Here is a 24,856-nt window from a genome sequence, read left to right as displayed (position 1 = left end):
CTGCTCCCCTCCTCCATGCATTGCCAAAAGGACTTGCCAGCAAAATTAAAGCATTTAGCAGAAACTTCCCCCCCTTCTGCCTTCAATCCTGCTCTCCATAGCCCAGCACAGCCGCATTAAGATTTAAATAGTTTGGGACGAGGAGAAAATGCCTTATTGTCTGGTGCTAGCGTGCCTCCTAGGTTCGATCATAGGTGAGTAAAGCACAAAAGAGTTGGAGGAATCTCTAGCATGGGGAACACCAAAGCTCTCAACATCAGTTTTATATCAAAAAAGGAATCCTAAACATTTCTACTAGCTTTTGATTGGCCATCATCTCTTACTGAAGATCCTGCAACCACGGCACACACCTGCAAACTCAGCTAGTCTCTAGGCATCACATGCTCTTTGCATTTCTCCAGCTCACTCAACCGTTATAGTCCACAATGAGGACAGATTTCAGCTATCACAAAAAGAGTTCAGTGAGGTAGCCACAGAAATACAGCACAGGCTCAAATAAGAAGAGAACCATGGAGCCGAGCTGAAGATTGGCAACATCTACTCAACATGATATTTAATTAGATCAGTAATTTATTTCAGTGCTTGAGGGGGGAAATAACTTTGGGGAAGAGAGGAGCAAAAGAGCTGCTTTGTGCTCCCATAGGATTTGCATGCATCAAGCTTCAAATAAAGCAAGCTTCTAGTCCTTGATGGTAATTCAGACTGAAGCCATTCCTCTTGCAATGAAGAGCATCTCTAATCTGGATGCTGCTTGCAGTACTCATGGGGAAGTATCACCAGACACTAGCATGGTGGATCCTCGTCTGTTTTCTCTCTTCACTACAACACACAGAAGTATTAAAAACCAGGAACCCAGTAGCTCACTGATGGATGGATGGGCAACATATGGTGTGTTTCCATTTCTCCTCTGCTTGCTCTGGAAATATTCTGTGCAAGGGACTCAGGGTACATATTCCCCCCTCTCCTCCTTATCCAGTGTCTGCTGCATGGCACCAGCAGCCTTGCACCCAGGATTACATTGGCCTTGTGCCTTTCTTTCTATCATTAGCCTTGAATGTCCTTTAAGCTCCTCTTGAAAAGAGATTGATTAATATGAAATTACTCAAAGTCCTTTCAGCCAGCACTGGTTCTGGCATCAAGAAGGAAAGGGGAGAATTACAGTACCCAACTGAAGCATTTGCCAAATTAGTTCCTCTGCTAGATATTGTCTTGAATTTTGAGTATTTTATAAAAACCATCATGCAGTAATAGTCTGATTAGCTTGACAATGACACCATGGCTTGATTTATAATGAAAAAAATTCTACGAGAAAGCTTTTTCACAACACATTCCAACACAGAGAGGAAGAAAAATCTACACTGGCAACTCTGAAAGCTGAGAAATGGATCCTGAAAAGCAAGAAAGCAAAGAGTTGGAGGGAGTTTGGGGGCTGTGTGTTAAAGACGGACAGAGCCCACTGGCCACCTTCCATAGCCTTGGAAAATCACATTAAGGCAGCTGCCTCTCCTCTGCATTTCCACAGAATTGTTGCTAATGCATTAATGCTCCATTTCAGATCAGAGCCCATTGATTTCATATCCCCAAGTAATGAATTCAGCCTCCCCAAGGGGAAGCTGATGGGGTCTTTCCAAATTTGGAAAACTCCATGTCTGCAATGAGAGCACTGGGGCTCAGCACTCCACACCTGCATCCCCACTTTATGGCAGAGCAGTGTCATCAGCAAGGGCTCAACACCCAAAAGACTGTAATGTGCATGGGGCTGCTCCCCAAAACTCAAAGCTTGGAGGAAGCCAAGTCAGCTGGTGTCTTTCCCTTGCAACGCTTGCTCTCAGTTTGGCTCAGATTAAATTAAAGAACAGAGGAAATGCTATCTTTGACATTCTCAAATTCATGTAAGCACAAGACCTGTCATTGGACAGGTGCAAAGGAGTTGCTCTACAGAAATAAAACGTAAAGAACACCAGATTTCTTTTTTCCACATTGACAATATTAACCTTACGCCTCTTTCCCCAATGCCACTGGGTTAAGAGCATCATGGACCATCCCACAAAGGGAAACACCTCCCAAAAAGGTTCACATGCTCACAGCACTCAGAAGTTTCCCCCCTCTTGCATTTCATTGTGAGTGAAGCTTCTCCCACACTGTTTTAGCACAAGAGGCATTACATAACCCCCCAACATTAGGATGCTCAGCCTGTGTGGAATGCCTATAAGTAAGGAATTGAGTTGGGGGAACAGCCCCCTCTTCAAGCTGCTGACATGCAAACCCAGCCCTCCACCCAACTCTGGATTTAGGAAGAAAAGAGAAATTTAGTCTTGAGAAGGAGAAATGCCTGATAGATGAGATACGGGCACAAGGGATGCTCTAGATCCCAATTTTGCATAAACCAGCCCTGAGATGAAGCTAGTCTGCAGGGATACATTTGAATAATGCTCAGCAGCTTTTAACTTCATCTGGGACAGAAGAACTAGGCACACTGTGCTCTCCATCCCCAAGCTCTCTCCCTAGATTTATCGTGGATACATTCACTCAGAGAGCTTCACAGCTGAACAAAGAGAACACTTTTTCTCTCCCCTCAACCCTTCCTGTCTCTTCCTAAGCTGCATTAATTTCACACCGAGATTTATTCCAGCTCCCTTCTCTCCCGTCACTGATGATCTCAATTCTTCAAATGACTGCCTGAGGATTTTCTACGTCCTTTCCTTCTACTGCTTCTAAGCAGCAGAAATCCTTCAGCCCCTCAGCATTACATCTTGCAGCAGATTCCCAGAGCTGGGAGTTTAACATGGAAGAGCAAAGATGCCAAGGGAGATGTAATTTATTCAAGTTGGGCCAAGACCAATAGATCCAAGGGGTTCCAAAGGCAAAAGCTTTGCCCATATACTCAAAACCTCACAGGTGTCTATATAACCCTCCTTCCTGCAGCAAACTTCTCCATTTCTCCCCTAAAGCTGCATTTGCAACTTGCCTCAGGTGTCATTAGGTATGCAAAAGGACTTTAAGCGTGCACAACATGTTTTATTTTCAACACTCCAACCCAAATGCAACTCCAGGGTTCATATCCAGGAGCTGGATGCAATCATCTCAGGAAATCCGCTTAACAGAAACTCAGCCTCATTTTTACTAGCAGAAAAAAAGTGGTAAAAAAAGCCCTTGAAGTGATGGAGAGAAATGAGTTGTGGGTGTAAACACCCCTCTTTTCAGTATTAGTTTCACATGCTGAAAAACGCAGCTCATTTCTGCTTCCTAACACCAGTTTTGCCCAAGGAAGACAGGACTACAAAGATTGGTAGGATGCTGAAAAGTGGATCTGCCCCACACCAGGGGGGAAATGCATACATGTATTTTAAACTCAAGAAACTCCACATACTGAAAGCCTAAAAAAAATAAAATACTAATCAGTTCAGTCACAGCATTTCACTCTGCTTTAACCATTTCATGCTTTCCTTCCCCCATTATTTTTACAAAGAAAAAGTTCTAAAACCTAATTTGAAAATGGCAAAGTAACTGAACACCTCTTGGTGTTCCCAACCTCATCCTCTACCACATTTCCACTCCATCACTCCTAATACCAAAACGTAGCTGCAAACTCCAGGTTTCTGTACAGACCTGCTCTTGCAGGGGAAGTTTGGAGAAGAATACGATGTTGCCTCACATTACAATCTCCCTCCACTCACCTTCAGCCCCCACTCCTTTGCACCTTCCTCCCTCCCCTTCCTCACTGCCTCTGGGTGAAATGGAACCCATTAAGGCTGTAAATCATCCCCTTCCTGCCACACCAAAAAGCCCACTGCCAAAAGAGAAGACAGATGGAAATCTTACTTAAACATTTTGTAAGTCATTCTGATGTGTTTAAGTCTTTCTTCATTTGCTCTAAGTCCTGCTCCTGTGAGCCCAGAGCCTGAAAGGAAGATGGATAGCTGAAATAAAGCTCTTAATTGGCACCTTTTTCCCTGTCTTTGGCCACTTTCAGGACTTAATAAGGATGAATAAGGAGGATCGATGTCCAAGCACATGCAGGGAAACTGACTTGGCCAAGGAGGAGGCAGTGGGATGGGCAGAATCACTACTGTCCCCTTCCCATTTCCCATAAAAACAGAAGCTCCCATTTGTACCTGCTGCTTTATCTACTGTGTTTTACTCCCAGTCACTGTCACCCAGACAAACAATGCTCAACAGAAATTATTTTTTTCCCTTGGGGCTGAGCCTCAGCCACCACCACTTCACCAGCTTTGTGCATCAATTCTGAGAGGATTTCCTAAAAATAAGCTATTCTGTAATCCTGGGTTAGCTGACTGCTGCATGGGAGAATCCCATCTCTGCACTCACTTGCAAATCAGTGAACATTCAGGTTATTTTGGCTATTCCTAAAAGCAGCAGGAGCAGTTTTACCTAATAAACTCAATTATCTATACCCACAGAGTCCCTTTAATTAATAAAGCTAATTTCCCATGGGTGAGCAGAGCTATGGGATGCATTCTTAGGTCAAGCACTGAGCGACATGGTGGTGATGGGATGAAGGTGGGACTGGATGATCTTAGTGGTCTTTTTGAACCTTTGTGATTCTTGATCCCCCAAATCCTTTCCTTTCCACCTGATGTGCCCCAGTGGCTTCTATCTAGTTGATAAAGATAGCTACTGTGCTTGGGAGCTTCCATCTCTCCTGGTCCAGTGTTCCTATTTAACTCTATTTTGCGGTGTTTTTTGTTTTTAATTAAGGAATACCTCCCACCCTGGCCAACATGGGAACCAATTGCAAAAGAACCAATGCTTTCGGACAATGCAAGATAGCATGTTTTCCTTTCCTTTCCCTAATCCTGCACATTTCAATGTGCTCCATGTAAAAACATTGTAAATTTGCTCAATTTTAGTCAGATAAAAATATGCAAATGTATCTCATGCATAAGAAATATTAGAAAGAAAAAGCCTGGAACTGAAAGATGGAACAATATTTCTGCTTTGGACCTGTTTTCCCAGATGGGATGCTGGTGAAAGTATCCTCTCACTGCACTTGGGTCTTTAATTCTACTAAAGCATCTCTGGGAAGCTTGGAAGGATCTTTCTGGACACACCAAACCTTTGAGGCCTCTGTGCAGTGCTGGGCCCAAGGATGGGTACCAGTTCGGCCCTTTGGTCATCAGTCTCACCATGCCACATGCCAACAATCCCAGTTGCATCTCCCATCAGTTAACACCACTGAGATACAGTGTTCCTCACGCCAGCAGATGTAGCAGATTGAGTGCAACTACCTCTGGAAACAGATATTGTAACAACATTCCTCCTAGTGCAGTGTATACCCTGGGTGGGAATGCTGGCAGAACAGCCCAGTCCTGTGGCCATCCTGGTGCTGATACCATCCAGCAGCTGGAAACAACCCCACACTCCCTGTAACTTTCATAGAATCCTTAAGATTGGAAGAAATCTCTCTAAGGTCATCAAGTCCAACCATCAACCCATCCCCACACCATGCCCACTAAACCAAGTCACTCAGGTCAGTCCATACTCCAGTGAGCATAACAGCTGAAGATGCTTTCAGTGCTGAGAATAGCTTGAATTCAACTGAATCTCACTTTGCCTCTCCTTCCCCATCCAAACCCCAATTTCTCACTACTGTTATCAGCTTCAGGCACACCCAGTGTGTCCAGATGCTCAGTGCAAGGAGAAGACCTGCACTGCAGGCTCAGCAACAGGTACAGTCCATGTGCATTGTGTAAAAATATATAAAATCCCATGATAATTTTAAGTTAATTAAAGCAAAAGAGATCAAAGCCACTTCAGACAGATTAATGATACAACAAGAGCCAGAAATTCTCCCTGTTCTTTGCATCAACTGCGTTGCCAGTGTCTTTTCCCAGCCTATGCCACTATGGTACGTGCTGGACAAAACCTTTCATTTCCCCCTTCCACCCCCCTCTTTCCTTGCCTCCCTTGATGGATGAAGGATTTGAAGTCCTAACAGCTGTGAGGATTTGTGTAGGAAGAGAAGAGACATTCAAAGGATTATCAAGCAAAAAAATCAGCTCATTTTAAAGAAGTGAGATAGGGTTGGTGAAATTGCAGGCACAGAGAGAGAGAGGGGTGCGTGTATATATTTATAAATATAGCTAAGGTCCAAAAGAAGGAGAGTGCAGGTTTAGCAACAGGAGCAACCTACTGGTGCTGTGCAAAACTGAGGCAGTTTTAAGGATGCTGAAATCAGCAACAAAAAAGGAAAGGGTATTTTCCAGCCTTGTCAGCTCCTCACTACTCTTTTTCTGTTGTTTTTCTCCTTTTCTTCCCCCATGGGTGCTCTTCCTTATGCTGCAGCACTGTGTGCCCCAGGGACCTTGGGCAGATCTGGGGGAGTTCTCTCCAAAATCTCATTTTCCTGCTATCACTGCCATGCTTTTCTATAGGGAAAAGCAGGCTGAGACCAAGGTTAAAAGAAAAAAAAAGAAAAAAAGGGAGGGAGAGGAAATGCTATGAGCACTCCCAATACACTTGCACAACCCTTCACCTTTGATGAGGTTTAGGGGAGGGGAATAGCTGCATCAATTCACCAGAGGCTGCACTGAGTTGTTAGCCCACAAGGATGATCCATGCAAATCCCAGGCGTCACTGGGGACCATCTTGTCAAAAGATGAGATGTTGGATAGGATGCTGAGAAGCTGCACCAGAGGGAGAGATGTCAAAAAAAGAAAAGGAGAAGAAAAGGCCTTTGAGAGCTTTCAGCTCAGGTTTCCTGAGGAAATGCAACAAAACCAACCAGGCACACTATGGCCCAAACTGAAATCATTTAAATCTCCAAGGGAAGGAGAGAAATTCAGACTGGGAAAGAAAGAGAAATGGAAAAATCCTCCAGTGCCCCCAGAAATAGTTTGGAGAGGAAGGCCAGAGACACCCCAGAAGTATTTGCAATTCTGCTTTTCCTGTTCCTAAATAGCACTCCTCCATTGTGAGATGTGCGGGTGATGGGGGAAGTCAACATCAGTTGTCACAGAAAGGAAACATCTACAGGAAGGTTCTCAGAGCAGCAAAATGCCAACATCAAGTTGGCCTTCTACAAACAAGTCCATTTAAAATAAGAAAATGGTATTTACATGCCATTTAAACTAAAAGTTCATTCAGATGTGTCAATTAAATTGCCTTTCTAGGAATTTCTCACTCTTGGGCTCAAGCAGATTGAATCCTGGTGCTTCTGTAATAACCACTGAAACGCTGTTACACGTTTCAGCTGTTTTACACATCTTCTGCCTTCAAAATAGATCAAACCACACAAACTGTAACTAGAACAAGCAAGAGATTGCTGGAAGCTTTACTGATTGAACTGGGTTCCGAGGGTTCTACTGGGAGCAGAGGTTTCAGCACGACCACCCGTCTTCTCCAGCATCAATCACTGCAAGCCACTCATTATTCTCGAGTGCTGTGAGCAGCTGTGATGTCACCTCTGCACACCCATCAATCACACCTACAGTGTCAGGACAGCTGACTGACAGCTTGGGATGAGGGAGTAAGCAGATACGTTGCAGACAGTATTTTCCATTTGTTGAGTGCATTTTAAATACAAGTGAACAACACACTGACTTCTCATTGTAAAGAGAAAAGCCTCCAATCTGTTTCACTTGATGGGATGTGGGTATCTCAAAAGGGTTGGATGGGATCTTCATGCACAGTGCACCACCTTTGCTCAATGAAAACACAGGGACAAGTCCAGCAAATCTGTAATGGCAGCATAGCGTTGGTAGCTACAAATAAAACACAAGCTCCTCAGATCCTGAAACTCTTCCATTGCCAGCAATTAGCCACAAAATCATCTAAAAAGCAGGTCAACTTCACAACAGTATTAAAGAAGATTAGTTGGTTGTTTGGTTTTTTGTTTGCTTGTTTTGTTTGTTTTGTTTTCTAAGGTCAAGGCAGAACAGCTTTAGTAGCCTTCCCCACCTGCTCTCGCATGTCCAAACGAGGACACAAAGTCATTTTCACTCTAGATGGATAAACGTGGCTCATCCCCTCCAAACGTACATCTCATGGATGGGATCGCTGTGGTCCTCCACCCCCATCCAACCAGATGATGATGGGGATTCATTAAAACCCCGATACAAGAAATTTGGACACAAAACACCTCCAAAGCAGCAAGTTTGAGCTCACACCATTCCTAAAGCTTGACCTCAAAGGAGTCATTACTGGGGGGCTTTCCTCGAGTCAAAATGCCAGCAAGCACCAAGCTGACATTTCCTCAGACTGGAGATGCTGCTGGATGCTTCCCACAAAGAAAAAGGAATTAACAGTTGCAGCCCCGAACACATTTGATATCCATGAGCAGATAAACACGGTTTTTGGCTCCCTGCCCAGGCCAATGAAAGCTTTTATCTCCTGCTAAACACCAGGGACTGGGTGAACTTCATAGAAAACACCCTCAGTTCCCACCTCCTCCCACCACCTTTATCCTCCAATTGAGGTGTTGTTGCTTTCTCTCTACCAAGCTCATTGCTTAGAAACATATTTTCTCCAGCTTTTCTCAGGCAGTTGCTTGCTTTAATGTGGAGGAAACCCCTACATTACCACCCTATAGTACTGCTAGCCCCCAAATTTCCTTGCTCTTTCTATTGGTTTCCTCCTTATTTTCCCTTTCCTTTGTATTTTTTTGCTCCCCCTCCCTCCAATTCCTCATGCTAATTTATGGAAATCAAATGCCATTTCTTCCCAGTCAGGGATAATAAAGAAGAGTATTAAAAGGGGAGGAAGCACAGTGAGGAGGGGCTGTAAATACTAATTGTCCTATAAGGAGAATACAGTTTATTTTCCTGCTGAAGGGAAGGTTATGTTTAATTAAATCTGCTTGTTCTCCGCTGGCAGGGCTGGCTTCCAAATGAGCCCCAAGCCTGCGCTGGGGACACAAAGCCCAGACATACCCTGTGACGATAGAGCACACACTCACTGAGGGGATGCAAAGGGAAGGGGGCAGTCCCAGCTGGATTCTGTTATTGCAATGCTTGCTGAAAGGACTTGAATGGGGTGTAAATTCAGCAAAGTGTTGCTTCTTGCTTGGAAACATGCAATGCAAATGTTTAAGCACCATGTATCCCCAAAGTTATACTTTTGGAGTGTGCGTGAAGATGCCAGTGTGCAATCTACCTCCAGTCTGGATTTGGGGTTACTTATTTTAGTCTGTTCCAGGTAATTAAATGCACACTGCAGGACGCAGTAAAATGAGGAAACACATTTCCCTCCCTCCTCTGATAACATCTCGGGTCGTTCAATTCTCATTGCTCCAATAATCCACATCTAATTTGCCGCAAGCCCGGCAGTGAGTCTTTCAGCACTTCATTAAGGCACGTGAGAAGCATTTCATTACTGGCTGCACCCTCGCTCCTTCTCAGCAAACCTCACCAAAAACCCAAAAGCAAGTTACACATGCAAGGCACACGAGGTTTCACATCCCTCCCCAGGCCTTTTTGCCATTCCAGTTTTTCAGGTGGAGGTGCAGTGAACCAGTGCAACATTTCCATGGCCTGAGCCTGGATTTATCCTTCACACTCATCCAGCTCAAGACCACTTTGGGTTTTCCTGATGGGTAAAAACTCAATATGCTTCCAACCCAATCACAATCCATCCCCACTAACCCCATTCCTCAGTGCCACATCCCCACAGCTCTCGAACACCTCCAGGCGTGATAGTGACTCCATTGCCTCCCTGGGCAGCCCCACTCCAGGCTCCATCTCCACAGCCCAGGAGCAGACGATGGGAGGGGAAGATGGAGCAATGAAGGGAGGGGGAGTGAGCACAGCCAGGAGTTATTTATAGGAGAGGCTTTTGTGCAGGAGGAGATGCCGGTGCCAAAGGGATTGTAAAAATAATCCTGCAAACAGGTGTGGCTGCCTTTGGGAAGGAGGCTGCTGCCAACAACAGTTTGGAGGAAGTAAAAGGTAAGAAGAAAGGGAGGGAGAAAAAGCAGAAAAAAAATAAATAAAAAAGAAATGAAATGAGATAGCTGCATTTCTCAGTTTCATCTGCTACCTACTCCCGCACACTGTATGTACAAATTGGAAAATGCACCACAAATGGAGGAGGGGATTGATCACAGTGTGAGCTTAAATGCTGAAGATACGCAATCAAATGATTCTGGCAGACAAGTGGCAGCTCAGCTCCTCACCCTTCCTCCCCTCCCTCTGAAGGCTAAGGAAGGATTCACAGAAGCTAGGAAACCGGAAGGTAATAAAAAGTCCACAGAAACAAAGGGTAGAAGGGAGTTAGAGATGGTTTACAGAAGCCAATACATAGAGGCCTCTGGAAGAATGGGATAGTAAGAAGCTGGGATTAGAACAATGTGAGGGACAGGAAGGAAAAAGATAAGGGTTTAAGAACAGCTCGAGGACACCTGGAGAGGAGGCGATAAGATGTTCCCAGAGCAAGTTAGAACTGTTCTGGGGGCTACCACCTCCTGCAGGGCTGGAAGTTCACAGCAAGGAAAACTACAAGCCTTCACGAGGAAGACAATGAGCCTTCATCCCACGACCACCAGGAGGGTACCCCCATTGCTCACAAAGCATGCACGAGTGGGAGGGACCATATGATAAGGTGTTGTCTGCAATATAATGAATATGTATACAAAGTCTGGGAAATTATGTATCAGTTCTGCCTATAGCTGCAAGTTAGAAGGAGCAATCTCCCTTGCACCCAGCATACGCACACTGCTGAAATAAACAAACCTGCTCTATATCTCTCAGGATATAGAGTTTGATTTCTGCACATCACCTCCTCCTCCCCTCCACACCAATCTGTCTCCTTGGCCTCTTTTTGGAGCAGCTTTCATCAACTTGTCACCAAGTGACGACAAGTGGGGCTGTGAGCAGAAAAACATCAGGAAGGAAAAAAAAGGAAAAGAAAATAAAGAAATAAATAAAATCCAAGGTCCCTCTCAGTGCCCCAGAAGAATGTAGCTGCAGATGATGCTCAGAATTTGACAGTATTCTTGGAGCAAGTGATGGATGCACACAACCAAGCCAAAGGCAACAGCAGTCAAGAAGAAGGGATAAGCATTGCAACAAGATTGAAGATACCCCACACTTCTTCCTGGCTTGCAAAGAAGGAAATAGTTGGGGTGCCTGGACGCGCTGGAGTGGAATTAATTTTGTTTGCAAACCTGAGGAAGAAAACTTGCTTTATTTTCCTACTCAGCTCTGAGAAAGGCAGGGCCAGGAGGAACCTCTGCCGCGCCAGGGCTGACAACCGGAGGACAAATGAGAGCGTTTAGGCAGTAATCACCTACTCGGAGGTCGGCACCGTGTAGGAAATAACCTGAGCCGGGGCGACACGAGCCTGAGTGTACTCAGCGATTTATCAGGTTATTGCCGGCTTGCGGGAGCAGCGGCCGAGTCATTAACCCTCTTACAGACTTTTGCTTCTCACAGATACTCATTTTAAATTAAAAGCCTTAAAATAAATAAAATCTCCACGTCCTCCAAACCAGGAGCAGCTGGGCTCCTTTATCTATGGCAGAAGAAAGAGGCAGCACAGTGGAGGCTGGAAGAGGCACAGCCACCTCTGCAGCATCAACGTACACCAAAAAAGCCTTCAGCCCCACATTTCTAGCTCCTGGAGGTTGCTCTTCATGCCTGCTGAACTCATACCACCCCCTGAACAGAGCCTTTTGCAGAACTTGTAGCATGGCTACATATAGATTTTACTTGTGCTGAAGAAATTGATTTTAATTTGAGGAAGAATGACAAAAAAGCCATATTTATCCAGGTTCCATGCTTATATACTACCAATCTCCTGCAATTTTAATGAGGGTGCCGGCCACCCACTGCCACCCCCTCAAATACCTTCCCACACAGTGCAGAGCTCCCCAGCCCTCAGGTACAACTCCTCACAACCCAAAACCCAACAAGATCTGAAAAGGGTCCATCATACATCCCACTTTGGCTGGAACCCCACCATCCAAGGCAGAGCTGGAACCAACTGCAGCCATCCTGCACAAGGTTTCGAGTAATCCCAGTTTTATGCTTTTTTTGGCAGGGTGGGAAGGCTGTGAAGACAAACCGTCATACTGTGATGCGAGCGAGCACTACCAACCCTGGCAACAGTAAAGTTTGATTTTGGCTTTGGATCCAAGCCCAAGGTTTTGCTCCCTCACAGCTGACTTGTTCTTGCGAAGATTCAAGTCAGATACCAGCAGCTTGCAAGCATCAAGGGTGCAGACATCTCACATACTGACTTTCTGACCATTCTGGCTTTCAAGCTATAAAGGTGAAACCCACCTTGGGTTTCTTGTATCACTGAAAATGTGCTTTAGACGTTCACACCTCAGTCATGCCCTTCATGGTCTCAAGCAGCCAAGAGGGGGGGAAAAAAAAAAATAGAGGGAAAAAAAAGTTCTTTTCCTTTGTTTTCTTTGCTTTCTTGCTTTACATTTGCTCAAGATAATGGTACCCTACCAGCATTTATTTCTCTCTGCTGATCTTTAAGGAAAGGAGCATGACCCACTTTGGTACCAATACCTTCACTACAAGTACCAAAAACCAGGCAAGGAGACAGCCCCCAACCCCAGCAAGCAGTTCTCACTGAAGTTCAGAACTTAAGGAGTTGCTCATGGGAGCAGAAGCAGCACAGAGCATCCTTAATTACCACTACAACCCATTTGTTCTCTGAAGTGGCATCATCTCAGCAGCATCCCTGCAATGCCTCATCACAGTATTAACGCACTGTGACTTCCATGACATCTGCTCCACTAGCACCGCGTGCCCCACGCTCACGTATTAATGCTACTGATCCAGTTCTCAACCTGTCACCACGCCTTAAAATCAACAGCGGGACGACTCCAGGCTGCACAGAGCAGCCTGCATGTGGTGTGAATAATTCACATGCAAGATGCACAGAAGGATTCAATGTCAACAGAGCATGCAATGGGGATCCCATGACTAAAAAATTGTGTATGCAGCCAGTTGCACGGGAAGGGGGTTTGTCACCTGGAAAAGGACAGGAAAATGCAGCCCTAAGGCCATTCCCTGACATCCAGCAGCAGTGTCAGACCAGAGAAGGGTGAAACATGTTTGACATATAGCTCCGTTGCCATAGAGGAACAGAGGAAAAAGGTTAAATAATAATAAATAACATGAAAATAAAGCAGGCTTTGGCTGAGCAAAGTGGTTGCACTGGCTCCCAACAGCAGTGCTCCAGCACAAGCAAAGAGTTCCTGTCCCACAACAAAATCTTATTGTTGTAGAGCTATGGGCATTAGGAGGTTTGAAAAATATTGGATGAGAAATGCACAATCACAGAGAGAGAGGTACCCCAGCCAACATCAGTCCCATACGAAGCTGTTATTGTCCGAGCCTTAACTTTTCACACCCAAACACTTCCTCTCTCCAGAGCCATTCAAATCCATATTATGCAGCACAGGTACAGCCAACAGCTATGCAAATCCCACACCCTCAAAATGAAGGAAAATAGTCTCATACGGGGCTTCACCCAGCAGCACTTGAACTCAAGAGCCTTTCATTTCATTTCCATTATTTTTCCCCATTTCTTTAGCATACACAGATGGGAAGGATGCTTATAAATTATTATTAATAACCTTGGTGGAGGCAGGAATGGAGGCTGCATTGCAGCATGTTGCACATCCTTCTACATAACCTGTGTCTTCCTGAAGCCTCTGGCCTCATTAACAGTTTTCTCTCTTAACTGGGAAGGATTATTTCTTTCTTTCCTTGGAGTTGGATGTTGGGCAGATGATGCTTCTGAACCAAGAGCCTTTCCAAGGGCTGAACTCTATGTCACCATTCTCAAGCTTAGTCGTGAAAAGATTTTATAGATTCGCTATTTCTTACTCTTTCCCAGCTCATCTAACCAAAAATGCATTCTATTGTAATCCATGTTCATATTTAGAGTACTTTATTTTAAACTTAAAACATCCTTACATGAAAGCAAAAGGAACTAATGGGCTCAGAAACACAGCCACCTGCAGTATCCTCTTCCCCCAAAACCTCCCCCAAACCAGTGGCAAAACTCTGGTGCAGGAGATAAATGCATAGCTATTCCCCAAGCAGGCATGGAAACAGTGCTAGCAAATGCACCTCCTGTCTAGAGAAAAAGAAGAAAAACTGCATGGACGGATGAAGCATTTTTACAAGAGGGCATAGGGTCATGCTGGAGCCATCATGTTTACCATGGCCCCGACAGGTGATGGATTTGCATCACTTTGAGGCACGTCACCTCCCAGTCACATCCCTTTGCATCCACAATTTCAATTCCCTTCCGTAACCAGCTTAGATTTCCAAAGCAAATCATTTGCAACTACAAAGCTGCTCCATTTTGACAATTTTGGAACATTAAAACCTATCGCAATCAGCTCAAAAACGTCTTCAAAGTAACACTGCTGTCACTCAATCACCCTCCCCCCTACCTGAGCAGAGGCACTCAGTGGAATAGATTCTTTCAAACACAAAGACAAAATTTAAGCCACTCTTCTGCCTCCCAAATCAAAAGACTGTTTTCAAAAATTGAACAGTTCTTTTTTTATCATGGGATTGTTCTGTCTCACAACCACAAAACTTAGGAAAAAAGCATCATGAGTTGAAATCTCCCCCAGCAATCCAAGGGAAAAGTGGCACAGCATTTCTGCCTTCTAGCAGGGGATGCACCAGAACCTGGAGCATTGTACATACAGATGGACATCACAGGGGGTGCATTTAGTGCTTGATTTAGTGGCTGGCAACCTTGTTCATGTCAGGGGATATAACACCATAACACAATGTAAAGCACAGCAACAATAGCAGGGTGGCAAAAACCTAGGCTGAAGCAAGAACAAGGCCAAACACAATAGCTATGAATACAGAAACAAAGGAAAAAAAAAAGCCACTTACCTTCAGGAAGCCTCAGGTACAAGCCTCATGCACACAGGAGTCTCCAGAGAGATACCCTCATCCCCACTACCAACTCTTATATGAGGGCTGGGAAGGGAGGGATCCTGGTTCCACCCCTTCCAGTCACTCAGGTAAATCGCATGCACCTGAGCCCAATTTCCACTGGTTTTATATTCTCCTAGACAAGGTCCATTAACACAGCCCAGCTCACTTGCAATGCAATGACTCAGGCACTGCTGTAAGACTTTAATGAACTTTTAAAATAGGTTATTTAGGCATAAAAGAGATGGTGAGTGGAGCCAGGAAATATATATATATATGTGTGTATATATATATATATATTTAAATGAAAAATTATTTTAAACTAAAATTTGCACAGAGTTGGGAACTCTCTGCACTTGTAATTCCTTACTTTAATGCACTGTTAGACAGCTCCCGTGATTACAACATTTTTAAGGCTTCAGCTCCAGGCACCTCATCATTGCCTGAGTGTCTCAGGCTCTGGGAACAGAGAAGCAAGTTTCTTCCCCTTGTGATTGCAGAGAATTGGGATTGGGAATTCAACCAAAACATGCTTGAGCTGGAATACAAACAGGGATACCCTCTGCATGCAGCTGTTCCTCCTCCTTATCTCCAAGCCCAGCTAATTCCCAGCAAGCTGCTGCTAAACCACTTACAGCATGAAACAGTGCATCCAAAGGGACTGCTTAATTCTTTCCCCCTAATCAGATTGGGCTGGGGACTCACTCTGCTTTGGGAAGGGATGTTGAAGGAGCGTTTATTCTGCTGACAACTGCACCATGGTCAATGGGGACCCTAAAATCTAAGGGTAAGATGGGGTCATATATAAATGGTCAAAGGATCCCCTATGTATGGGAAACTGGTGATCACAGCCTGAACCTCTGATTAATCAGCTGAGGCAAGTGTCGGGTCAGCTGTGGGAGCTGACTAATACTCAAGACTGTCCAATAAAAGTTAGAGAGGTTGTTGATGGATACACAAATATTGGCATGAAAGTGTGAAGCGCACAGTGAGAATGTCCCATGCCTGCTGCACTTATACACTGCTTTAGTAACAGCTCCAGAAAAAGCAAATTATTGCTAAAAGATACCTCCAGAAAAAATTAAACTCTCCTGTTGCAGAGCAGAGCTGCCATCTGAGCAAGTTTGCTGTTCAGTATGCACAGATATACCACTGAGCCACAAACGAGTGGGGACAGACACAAAAAAGGAAGAGGTTTGCAGATGGAACGCTCGCTGCAATCAAAGAGCCCCACTCCACCCCAATGGGCCCTGATAACTGCCTGCTCCCAGCAACCAAACCACCTATTTGCTCCCCCTGCAGAAACCCAGCTTTATAAGGGGCAGAAGGGAAAAAGAAGTAATTCTCCTGCAATAAATGGATTTTTCTCTCTTTGCTGTATTTCGACTTCACTAAACATTGCAAACCGAACCCTTCTGTATTGCTGTGTTTCACTGAAAAAAAGCCAGTGTTTGCATTTCAGCACAGCGTGCTCAGTGCTTTATTAACAGAGACTTTTTTTCTCGTTTCCCCAGGCTGGCTCTGACTCGTGTCACTGCCTCGGTGCCACTGATGCAAACGGGAGAGCAATGCTCGCCTTGTTCAGCAGAAGGAAACAAATCGGCTCGGCTGTAAAACAAGAACAGCCTTGCTCCTGGGCACAGGGACGTGCTCCTATTCCTGCTCAGCACTGCGGCTTCAATTTTGGGCAGCCTCAATCCAACAGCTGGATCCAGCAACAATTGAGGCACTGAGCCCTCACTAATTGTAGCAGCAGCATTAGCATCACTGTGGAGGTGCTTAAATGCTTTGCTGGATCGCTCTGTGTGTGATTTTGGCATTTATGGGCTTTGGGGGAATTTGTTGGGATTTTCTTTTTTCCTTGTCTGCATAAAGGGAAAGTTACAGACAGGGCAAATCTAGGAACAATTTCAAGCAAATCTCTAACTGGGACAGACCTTGAAGTAAATACATTTAGGGCAGGGATGGCTCAGACCAAGGTAACACTTTAACCTAAAAACATTGGTTGGGGCTGCTACAACTCCAGGTGCTGAGTTCACCATCAGCGAGTGCTTCTTTCAGCATCACATTCAAGCAGGGCACTGCTCCATGTCAGGGCATTACAGACTTAGAGAGAGAGAAATACCCATTTTTGCTATTCTCTTTTGTTCCTGGCCACTGTAATAAATTTATTCAGGAAATACAGGGAAAATAAAAACAAAAACCTACACACAGAAGCTGTTACCAAAGAGAAATTCTAGCTGAGGTCAGGAGCCTTGGGGTTATTTTTGGCTGCTTGAAACTTAAACAGCAGAAGTTGACGGGTGGGAAAAACTTGAGCATTGCATTGTGTGATTAGAAATCGCAAAGCCAGGGTCCCAAAAAGGGTTAAGAAACCTTGGCCACCCTGCACAAGCCAAGGAAAGGAGAAAAATGGATACATAAAATAAAATAAAGAGCCATTACATCTTATCCATGCCCAGACTTTGGGTAAACAGGAGAAAATTGCAAGAGGATTTTTAATGACGGTGAGTTATTTCCAAGTGACAATGGAGGATGACAGTCATTATGGCCAAGAACAGGGAAGGTCAAATGGATTTATCCTGATGTGAGACATGCAAGCAGGCATGAAGAAGGCAGATTTTGCCATGAGCAATGAATGCAGTGTATAAATTGGGGTTTAATTGAATTAATGTATGTGGTGAAATAGCTGAAAAAAGACACCCACTCCAACCCAACACTTAGATAACTGAAGACTGGGGGGTATGGGATAGGGATGAGGTGGGAAAGAACCAAGATGTGAAATTTGGGAGCACTGAATCCATTTCCACTCCTTCCAGTGACACGTTATTCAATTCTCCCATGAGGGACACTAATTTTTATGGTGAAGCATACTCATCTCCCTGTTATAGGAATAATTTAATTAACTTGGAGAAATGTAATTAATTTTAATTGTTCACGATAATTCATCGTTTAATATGATATTAATAATTATTTTTAAAATATCCTAATGCCCAGTAACTGTCCTATAATGTGGAAATTAAACTCACGTAGAAGAAGTACTTAATTTAAAGCATTCCACAAATTGTTTCTGGTCTCCAGAGCCTAAATCTGCCTCAGGAGAAGTGAGATGGGAGGAAGGGCTGTGACCTCAAACCAAAAATCCATCTGCAGGCAATCATTTAGGCAGAGGACTCTGTGTTCTGTGGGTTTTGTCCTCCTGAAATTGTCCTAAAGGTGTTCAAGAGCCATGGAGATGTGGCACTGAGGGATACGGTCAGTGGCCATGGTGGGGATGGGTTGGGGTTGGACCTGGGCATCTTAGAGGCCTTTTCCAACCTTATAATGACTGCAATTCACCCCCCAGGCACATTACCATGCACCTCTGGAGTGTGACCAGGAGTCAAGCAAGTACACAATGGGGCCAAGCCATTGTACAAAATTGGGGGCAGAAGCAGCAGATTTGGGGCTGGGAGGCCACAGCTACCGCAGGCTGGAAGAACATTAGCTTGCAGAATTTTCATGCAGCCAGTCCCCTGATGAGCTACAGTCACACCATCAATGCCAGCACTATTAGCTGCTGCTGCAAACTGTTCAAACAGGAACAGGGATGCTAATAGGGATGGATTTTCAAGCCTTTCCCCATGCTTAAGGAAACAAGTGGATGACCCAACCCCACTGCTGGCAGCAATAGTGAAAAAAGGATTTCTGCTGTGCAGTGCAACTCATTCTGTGCACCCTACAAAATCCCTGGGTTTTCCTCTCCTGTTCTAATAGCAGAAGGAGAAGCTTGTTGTTTGAAGGTGAGAAATCGAAAGGCTTTGGTGCACTCACTGCTCCCCAAAGCAATTATTGTAGCCTGGTTGCAAAGCACAAAAACCATCCTCTGTCCTTTCATTTCCAGCCCAGCCCCTGCTTAGTCCCATCAGGACCTCCAGAAACCCAATTTTCACCCATTAAGTCTCTGATTTCCACCTATCCCTTGCAAAAATAAAACCCAGATTTGCCACACTCTTAGTGGGGAAGAGCAGCACGTCTCGATAGCAAAGCTTTGCTAAAAATACCTCTGCAGAGCTGAGCTCGCCACCGCCCGCTTTGATGACACAAGAGGCAGCCCTGCGCCATCGGGAGCTGTCATTAGCAGCTTGCATCTGCCTGGCTGGCAGCGATCAACACTGCTTCCATGCAGAGGTGTTAAAAATAAATAAATAAAGAAAAGCATCATTTGTTTTCTTTGCCAGCCTAGGAGCTCTCAAAGCTGGCAGGGATTTGCTGCACAACACCTGTTTTCTCCTTTTGCAGGAGGTTTGGGTTAAAAACTGTGTGTGGGAGAAGAATGGGCTGCTCTGATGCTCAATAATGGGGAATGGAGCTAAAAGGGAGGAGAAATAAACACCTCTGAGTAAACGTGGAGCTGAAGAAGCCGGAGCTGAGCATCTCTGCAAGCTCCTCTCCTCATTACTGGGTGCAAGGAAAGGCAATGCTGTGACTGATGGGCTGCATCCTCTGCCTAAAGCCATTTTTGCTGTTTCCCCTCATCCACCATGACACGGCGCATACTACTTCCCCATCCTAAGGAGCATTTTGGCAGAGCAGAGCCTTACATACGGTGGCTGTCTTACCTGCCATTTGCTTCCAAAGTGCTGACCTTGACAAGGTTCTGCATTGATCTCAGTTCACCTTTAGAGGCTGTAAAGGCAGAAATAGAGCAGTTGAGCTATGACTTGCACTTCCAAAACTTGTATATTACATCATTCCCCCACAATGGCTGTTTGCCCATTGCTTCATGGCTCCCCATGCACTTTCCTCCTTCCAAATCACACCCAACGCTACAAACCCTACCAAGCTACAGGAGCTGGGACTCTTGCAAGCCTCCAAATTAATTAGCAGGGTTTGTTTTGCTTTGGGAACAGGAGGAGAGAGACCAGCTGCTGGCTGGGCACCAGATTAGCAAAGGGAACTTGGAGTCATAATTACTCCTTTCCCTTAACCTCATTGCACCTTGAGGTATTTTAACATCACTTTTGCTGGCAGTGAGGATTGATCGATTGTCCCGCCCTTGGCATGCTGATTAATGTAAAACTAACCAGTCGCTCCCAACTCTGGGGAATTAATCACTTAAATGTGGGAATTACTCAATAAACCATTCAAACACGCAATAAACCAAGCCATTAAAAATTAATCGCTTGACATCCCTGCCACGTAAACAGAGCTAATAAGATTTGGGCAGGAAACAAAGAGTGGGGAAAGCACCCTGGGAGTAGATGGGTCGCTACCGAAAAGGTGTTTCGTGCCTTTTCTCCTTTTGGATGCCCTCCAGCTCTACCTGCAGGAGAACATCGTTGGGAGCTGTATTTAATTAGCAAGGCATGGCTGGGGAGATAAGCCACGCTCACCATCCCATCTCTTCACTGGCACACTCCTGCCAGAAAGGTGTGAGACAGCCACATTGCCCAGCGCTTGTGCTTTTTAATTTTTCCATCTTATATGTTCTTACCTTATTTTTTTCCCCTAATAATGGCATCAAGAACTCCTGCAAAGGTACTGTACTTTCCAGCCACTTTTCCAGACTCAACTCATCCAAGGACCAGCAGCTCCGCACCGGTGAACCAGATTCATCGCCCCTGGAGAATGGAAAGGGGTTATATTTTAAATCCCTTTTCTCCCATAATACATCTGACACTAATCAGGGTTCCAGCCCCATGGGAATCAATGATTAATGATGTTAAATATAGCAGGAGATTGCGAGGGTAAAATTAGGCACCATGCATAAAACATCACAGCTCCTTGTTAGATAGTCAAATTAGACTAATGGTTTTATGTTCACACAGGCTCTGGCCCTGTAATTATGGATGGACTGGCTAACCTCCTCCCCAGCTGTATGCTGCTTTGATGCTGGCAATAAGAGGAGGAATATCCAGGCCAGAGCTTTAATGAGAAAGCCAGCAATCACCACTGCCATTGGTGCCCAGGGATGTACAAAGACAGGGCTGAAGGCAAAGCTCTTCTGTACTGCAGAAGTCAAGGTGAGGAGGGGACAAGCATGACACAGGGCTGTGTATCTCAGTGGGGTGGCAACATTATAGGCTAGCTTAGCTTTTCCAACCCCCCAATACCCCTCCAGCAACCATCCTTACAGCATCCAATTTGCAAAATTACCCAACCTCCCCCAGCACCAGCCCCAAGTACCCCTCTGAGCACTAATTAGACGCCAGACAGAGTTATTAAGAAGTGCAAAGACAAGGAGGGAGTGAATAGGAAAGCAAAGCAGTCAAAATACATAACGAGTCTCTCTGAAAGCATCATGGAGAACACAAATCTGGCTGTAATTAATCTTATTATCTGGGATAGAAAGAGACGTGGAGCTGCTGCGTGCCTTGAAAGGTCTGTCAAAATTTGAGGGCGGGAGGGATAAGCCTTTGGGAGAGTTTAAGCTTGGGCAGCCACCAGCCTTAAAGCCAGTTTAGAGGCAGATCAGAGTGACAGGGAAATAAGGATGGGAGTAAATCAGCCCGGAGGAAGCAATTTAAATAACTCTTGCTTAAGAAATGAGACAAAAATAGTGCAGTAAGGATGAAATAGCTGCCTGTCACCAGAACCTGCACCAAAGGCTGGAACATCCCATCCCTGCTCATCCTGCCCACCAACACATTTTACAGGGAAAAAGGGGAAAAACCCCACTCTCAGAGGTCATGCCCCATGTGATGCTGTACAGGTAGAGACTGATGCATCCCAACTCCGCAAGCATCTTTGGGTTGATGGTTGGACTTGATCTTAGTGGTCTTTTCCAACCTTAGTTCCAACCATGGTTCTATGATCCTGGCCCCAAAAAGGTTTTGGATGGGAAGGGGATGTCTTTGCTCAGCATCACCGCAGGGTGAGGTCATGTGACAGATTCAGGTTCATCAGAGGGGGTTTGGCTAACAACCTGAAAACTGTCTCTTTGACAAGGACTTCAAAAACACTCTGCCACAAAGACCATTTAAGCCTTGTTTCCATGAGAGCACTTTTTCCCCCCCGCTTCCCTCAGTCCTATTAGGATAGCTCACATCCAGCACACAGCATTGCAACACCTGCGTCCAGGATTGCATTCACCACGTGTTCCCCATCTCAGCCAGCTTCCCTTCCCAATTCATCCCCATCCTTTCCCCCTGTGAACTCCCAATTCTCTGCACTCTGCTGCTCGGTACCACAACTCAAAAGCAAAACCTGCATTCCTGGAGATGACCACGTCCATCCCGAGGAGGAATGGCAACCAATTAACTCTCATTAAGAGTTCAATAATGTCCAGCAGATTACAGCTTTGATAAGCACTCTGCTGTGCAACTGGGGTCAACCGTATTAGGAAAATGTAATTAAGCTAATAAATTCTCGACAGTTTTTCCCTCCTCTCCAGGGTACGAGTTGCTCAGTGAGCCTTATTAGCTGCTGAAGCCGCACTTCCATCTGGGGTGGGCTGTAGAGCTCAAAGCTGGGTTTTGGGGATGGTTGCAAGCCAGGAAGAAAGGAATTGTTACCAGACTCCCCACACTATTTCTCCATACATGCTGGTCACAGTTGCTGCTGTCCAAAAGTGCAATGAATGGATCACTCATGTGCAGCTAAAGCTGTTGCCTACAGGCTGCAATCAGCCCTAAACTTCTCCGAGCATGTTTCCCAATTGCAGCAGCAACTCCTCCTATCCCCCAGCATCCACTCTTGGAAACCTTCACTGGCACAGCTTGTGCATCACTAGGAATAGCAAGGCATGTGGATGTCCAGCTCCTGCAAACAATACCTCCTGATTAAAACAGCTGCCTAATATCCTGCCCCAGGAAGGGGAAACTCCAGCACTGCAGCATCCAACACTCCCTTCACTGCTCCTTTCATGTTGGGTGGTGATAGAAACATGCTTGCATTGCAGATGTATCCTCTAAAAAAGCAGCCCTTGGGCTCCAGCTCAGCATCCCTGTACTGCAGCACAAGTTGTATACAGTCACACTCCAGCTATGGCACAATCCCCTACCTCCAAAGGTAACAGAGCGACTGCTCCATAGAGACATCGTGAATCAGCCTTTAATATAGAGTAAGTTGCATTATTTTTAGACAGGACGCTATTGTATGATGCTAGTGTGCAGGAATCAGACCATGAAATTGGCTGGATGCAGGCTCATCTTGTTTATCAGTGTGAATGGGCAAACAAGCAGCTGAGCAGTGCCAGGAAGTTGGATGCATTTAAGTGCCATTTAATGGCATCTTAAGATCAGCAAGCTGGGCATTGAGAAGGACACAGGATGGTTAGTCAACAGCATCCTACACAGTGGATCCTGAGGGCTCTGCTCAAGCTATAGGGAAGGCTTGCCCTAAAATTAACCTGCAGACCAAAATTCAGAGACTGGCAGGATGCCTATGGAAAATTGGTGCTTAATAGTGGCTGCCACCAAGCTGGCTATGAGGTGTCAGCCCCACCTAATCAGAGCATGAGAGCAGAAAAACCTCATTGCAGCCCAAGTCAGAGGGACCCTTGGGGCTGGTGGGGACCCCATTGGGTTGCAATTGCCTCTATTTGCGCTACCAAGGCAATTAATATTTGCTTGATTCAGTGATGAACCCCAGTCACACCAGAACAAGTTCAATAGCTTAAATAAAGCAAAAAGTTCCCAAAGAGCCCCCCATGCAGGCTGCCAACACCCCCTGCGCATTACTTGTGGGGAAAAATGGATCAGAACCCGAAATGCTGCTGCAGGGTGTGGAGCCAGGAGAAAAAACAAACCCATCCAAGAGAACTGAAGAGGGCAATCACAGCTCTTCTTACAGCCCAAATTATTAGTTTAGCAAATTACAGCTGAACAGCCCATGTTTTCACATCGCTCAAGTGTTTTGCTTCCTTTCCTCCCATGTAAAGGTTACTAGTTCCAAGCCCCAGGGTTTGGCCAAGAACAGAATGAGAGCTTGGCACTAGGGAAAGGCAATACGGGGCTCCCAACATTGCCAGAATTTTGGGGATGGGGATGATGGGGTCATCCCAGGGAGAGTGTGGGTGCCCCATGCCTGGAGACACTCAAGCTCAGGCTGGACAGGGCTCTGAGCACCCGAATGAGCTGTGGGTGTTCCTGTTTGTTGCCGTGCAGTTGGACCAGATGATCTTTTAAGGTTCCTTCCAATTCAAAAGGTTCTATGACAACAATTATATGATCCCCATTGCTCCACTGGAGCAATTGTGGGGCTGCAAAACCCAAGTTATAGGGTTATTATTGGCACTACGCTGTCTCCACAAATTAACAGTGTGCAACAAGAACAGAGCTGGCAGCAGGGCTTACCCTGAAGATGCCCCTCCAATGCTGTGCTCATGGCAGAAGTCAGCTGGAAGCAGAGGTCAGGGCTGTCCCGCTGCTCCGGGGTTAATCGCTCTGTTAGGGCTCGGGTATGGCATTCGCTTGGCACAGGCAATTAGCAGCTGGTATTTATTTTGCCCGCAGCAGATCATGCCCTGCTCTGCTGGAAAAATAAAATGTGAAAAAAAAAGTGGGAAAAAAAGAAACATTTAGTGCCCGGAGCCGTGGTCTTACAGCGGATCTGCCAAGTACTTACAGAGCATCAGTGGGAATGGCTGTGGCTGAGCTGATTGGGGCTGACTGAACCCGAATTCAGCCCCAGCTGCCTTCACAGGAGCTTATTTCCACTGCTGTGCTCCTCTCTGCTGCTGTGTTTGATGTCTTGCAGGGTCCCTGGGGGCAGAGCCATGAGAACTAACACGGATTTCAGGAGGGTTTTATCATCGCTCCCAGGACCGAGTTCTCTCTGTGCTGGAACCACGTTTCAAAGCTTTGATAGAAAAGCTGCAGCCCAGCGGGTCGCTGGTTTTGCATTGCAGGGATGCCACAGGGGATGTTTTGCAACAGAAATTCATTTGCTGGCAGCTATGCCTGGGGGTAGTCTTGGTGGCTATCAGCCCTGTGCGCTGCTCACGGCATTGCTTTCACTCCAACAGCAAATGCAGCAGCCAGCAAGAC

At 45.6% G+C, this 24,856-nt stretch overlaps 1 protein-coding gene and 1 long non-coding RNA gene across 4 annotated transcripts in view; both read right to left on the bottom strand.

Moving 5' to 3' along the window:
* IGSF21 (immunoglobin superfamily member 21) overlaps nt 1-19,548 on the bottom strand; it is a 66,610-nt gene extending 47,062 nt beyond the window's left edge. Inside the window, exon 1 of one of the 3 annotated variants that reach the window (XM_085509297.1) lies at nt 19,487-19,548. In XM_085509297.1, the coding sequence (XP_085365423.1) occupies nt 19,487-19,493 (7 nt within the window). In that variant the 5' untranslated portion in view covers nt 19,494-19,548. The remainder of the gene's footprint in view (nt 1-19,486) is intronic. The other 2 variants (XM_085509296.1, XM_032448768.2) reach the window with 2 other exon arrangements.
* An 813-nt stretch (nt 19,549-20,361) lies between these two features.
* Nucleotides 20,362-24,856, bottom strand: LOC146759910 (uncharacterized). The gene is made up of 3 exons (XR_014931906.1): nt 24,435-24,856; nt 24,164-24,338; nt 20,362-20,488 (listed from the first exon to the last, which is right to left on the bottom strand). It is a non-coding gene; the product is annotated as an uncharacterized LOC146759910 (long non-coding RNA).

This window comes from Coturnix japonica, chromosome 9 (genome assembly GCF_054131305.1).
Source record: "Coturnix japonica strain WE chromosome 9, WE-NBRP24, whole genome shotgun sequence".
In the NCBI taxonomy this organism is placed as follows: Eukaryota; Metazoa; Chordata; class Aves; order Galliformes; family Phasianidae; genus Coturnix; species Coturnix japonica.
This window is presented reverse-complemented; position numbering and strand designations above follow the sequence as displayed.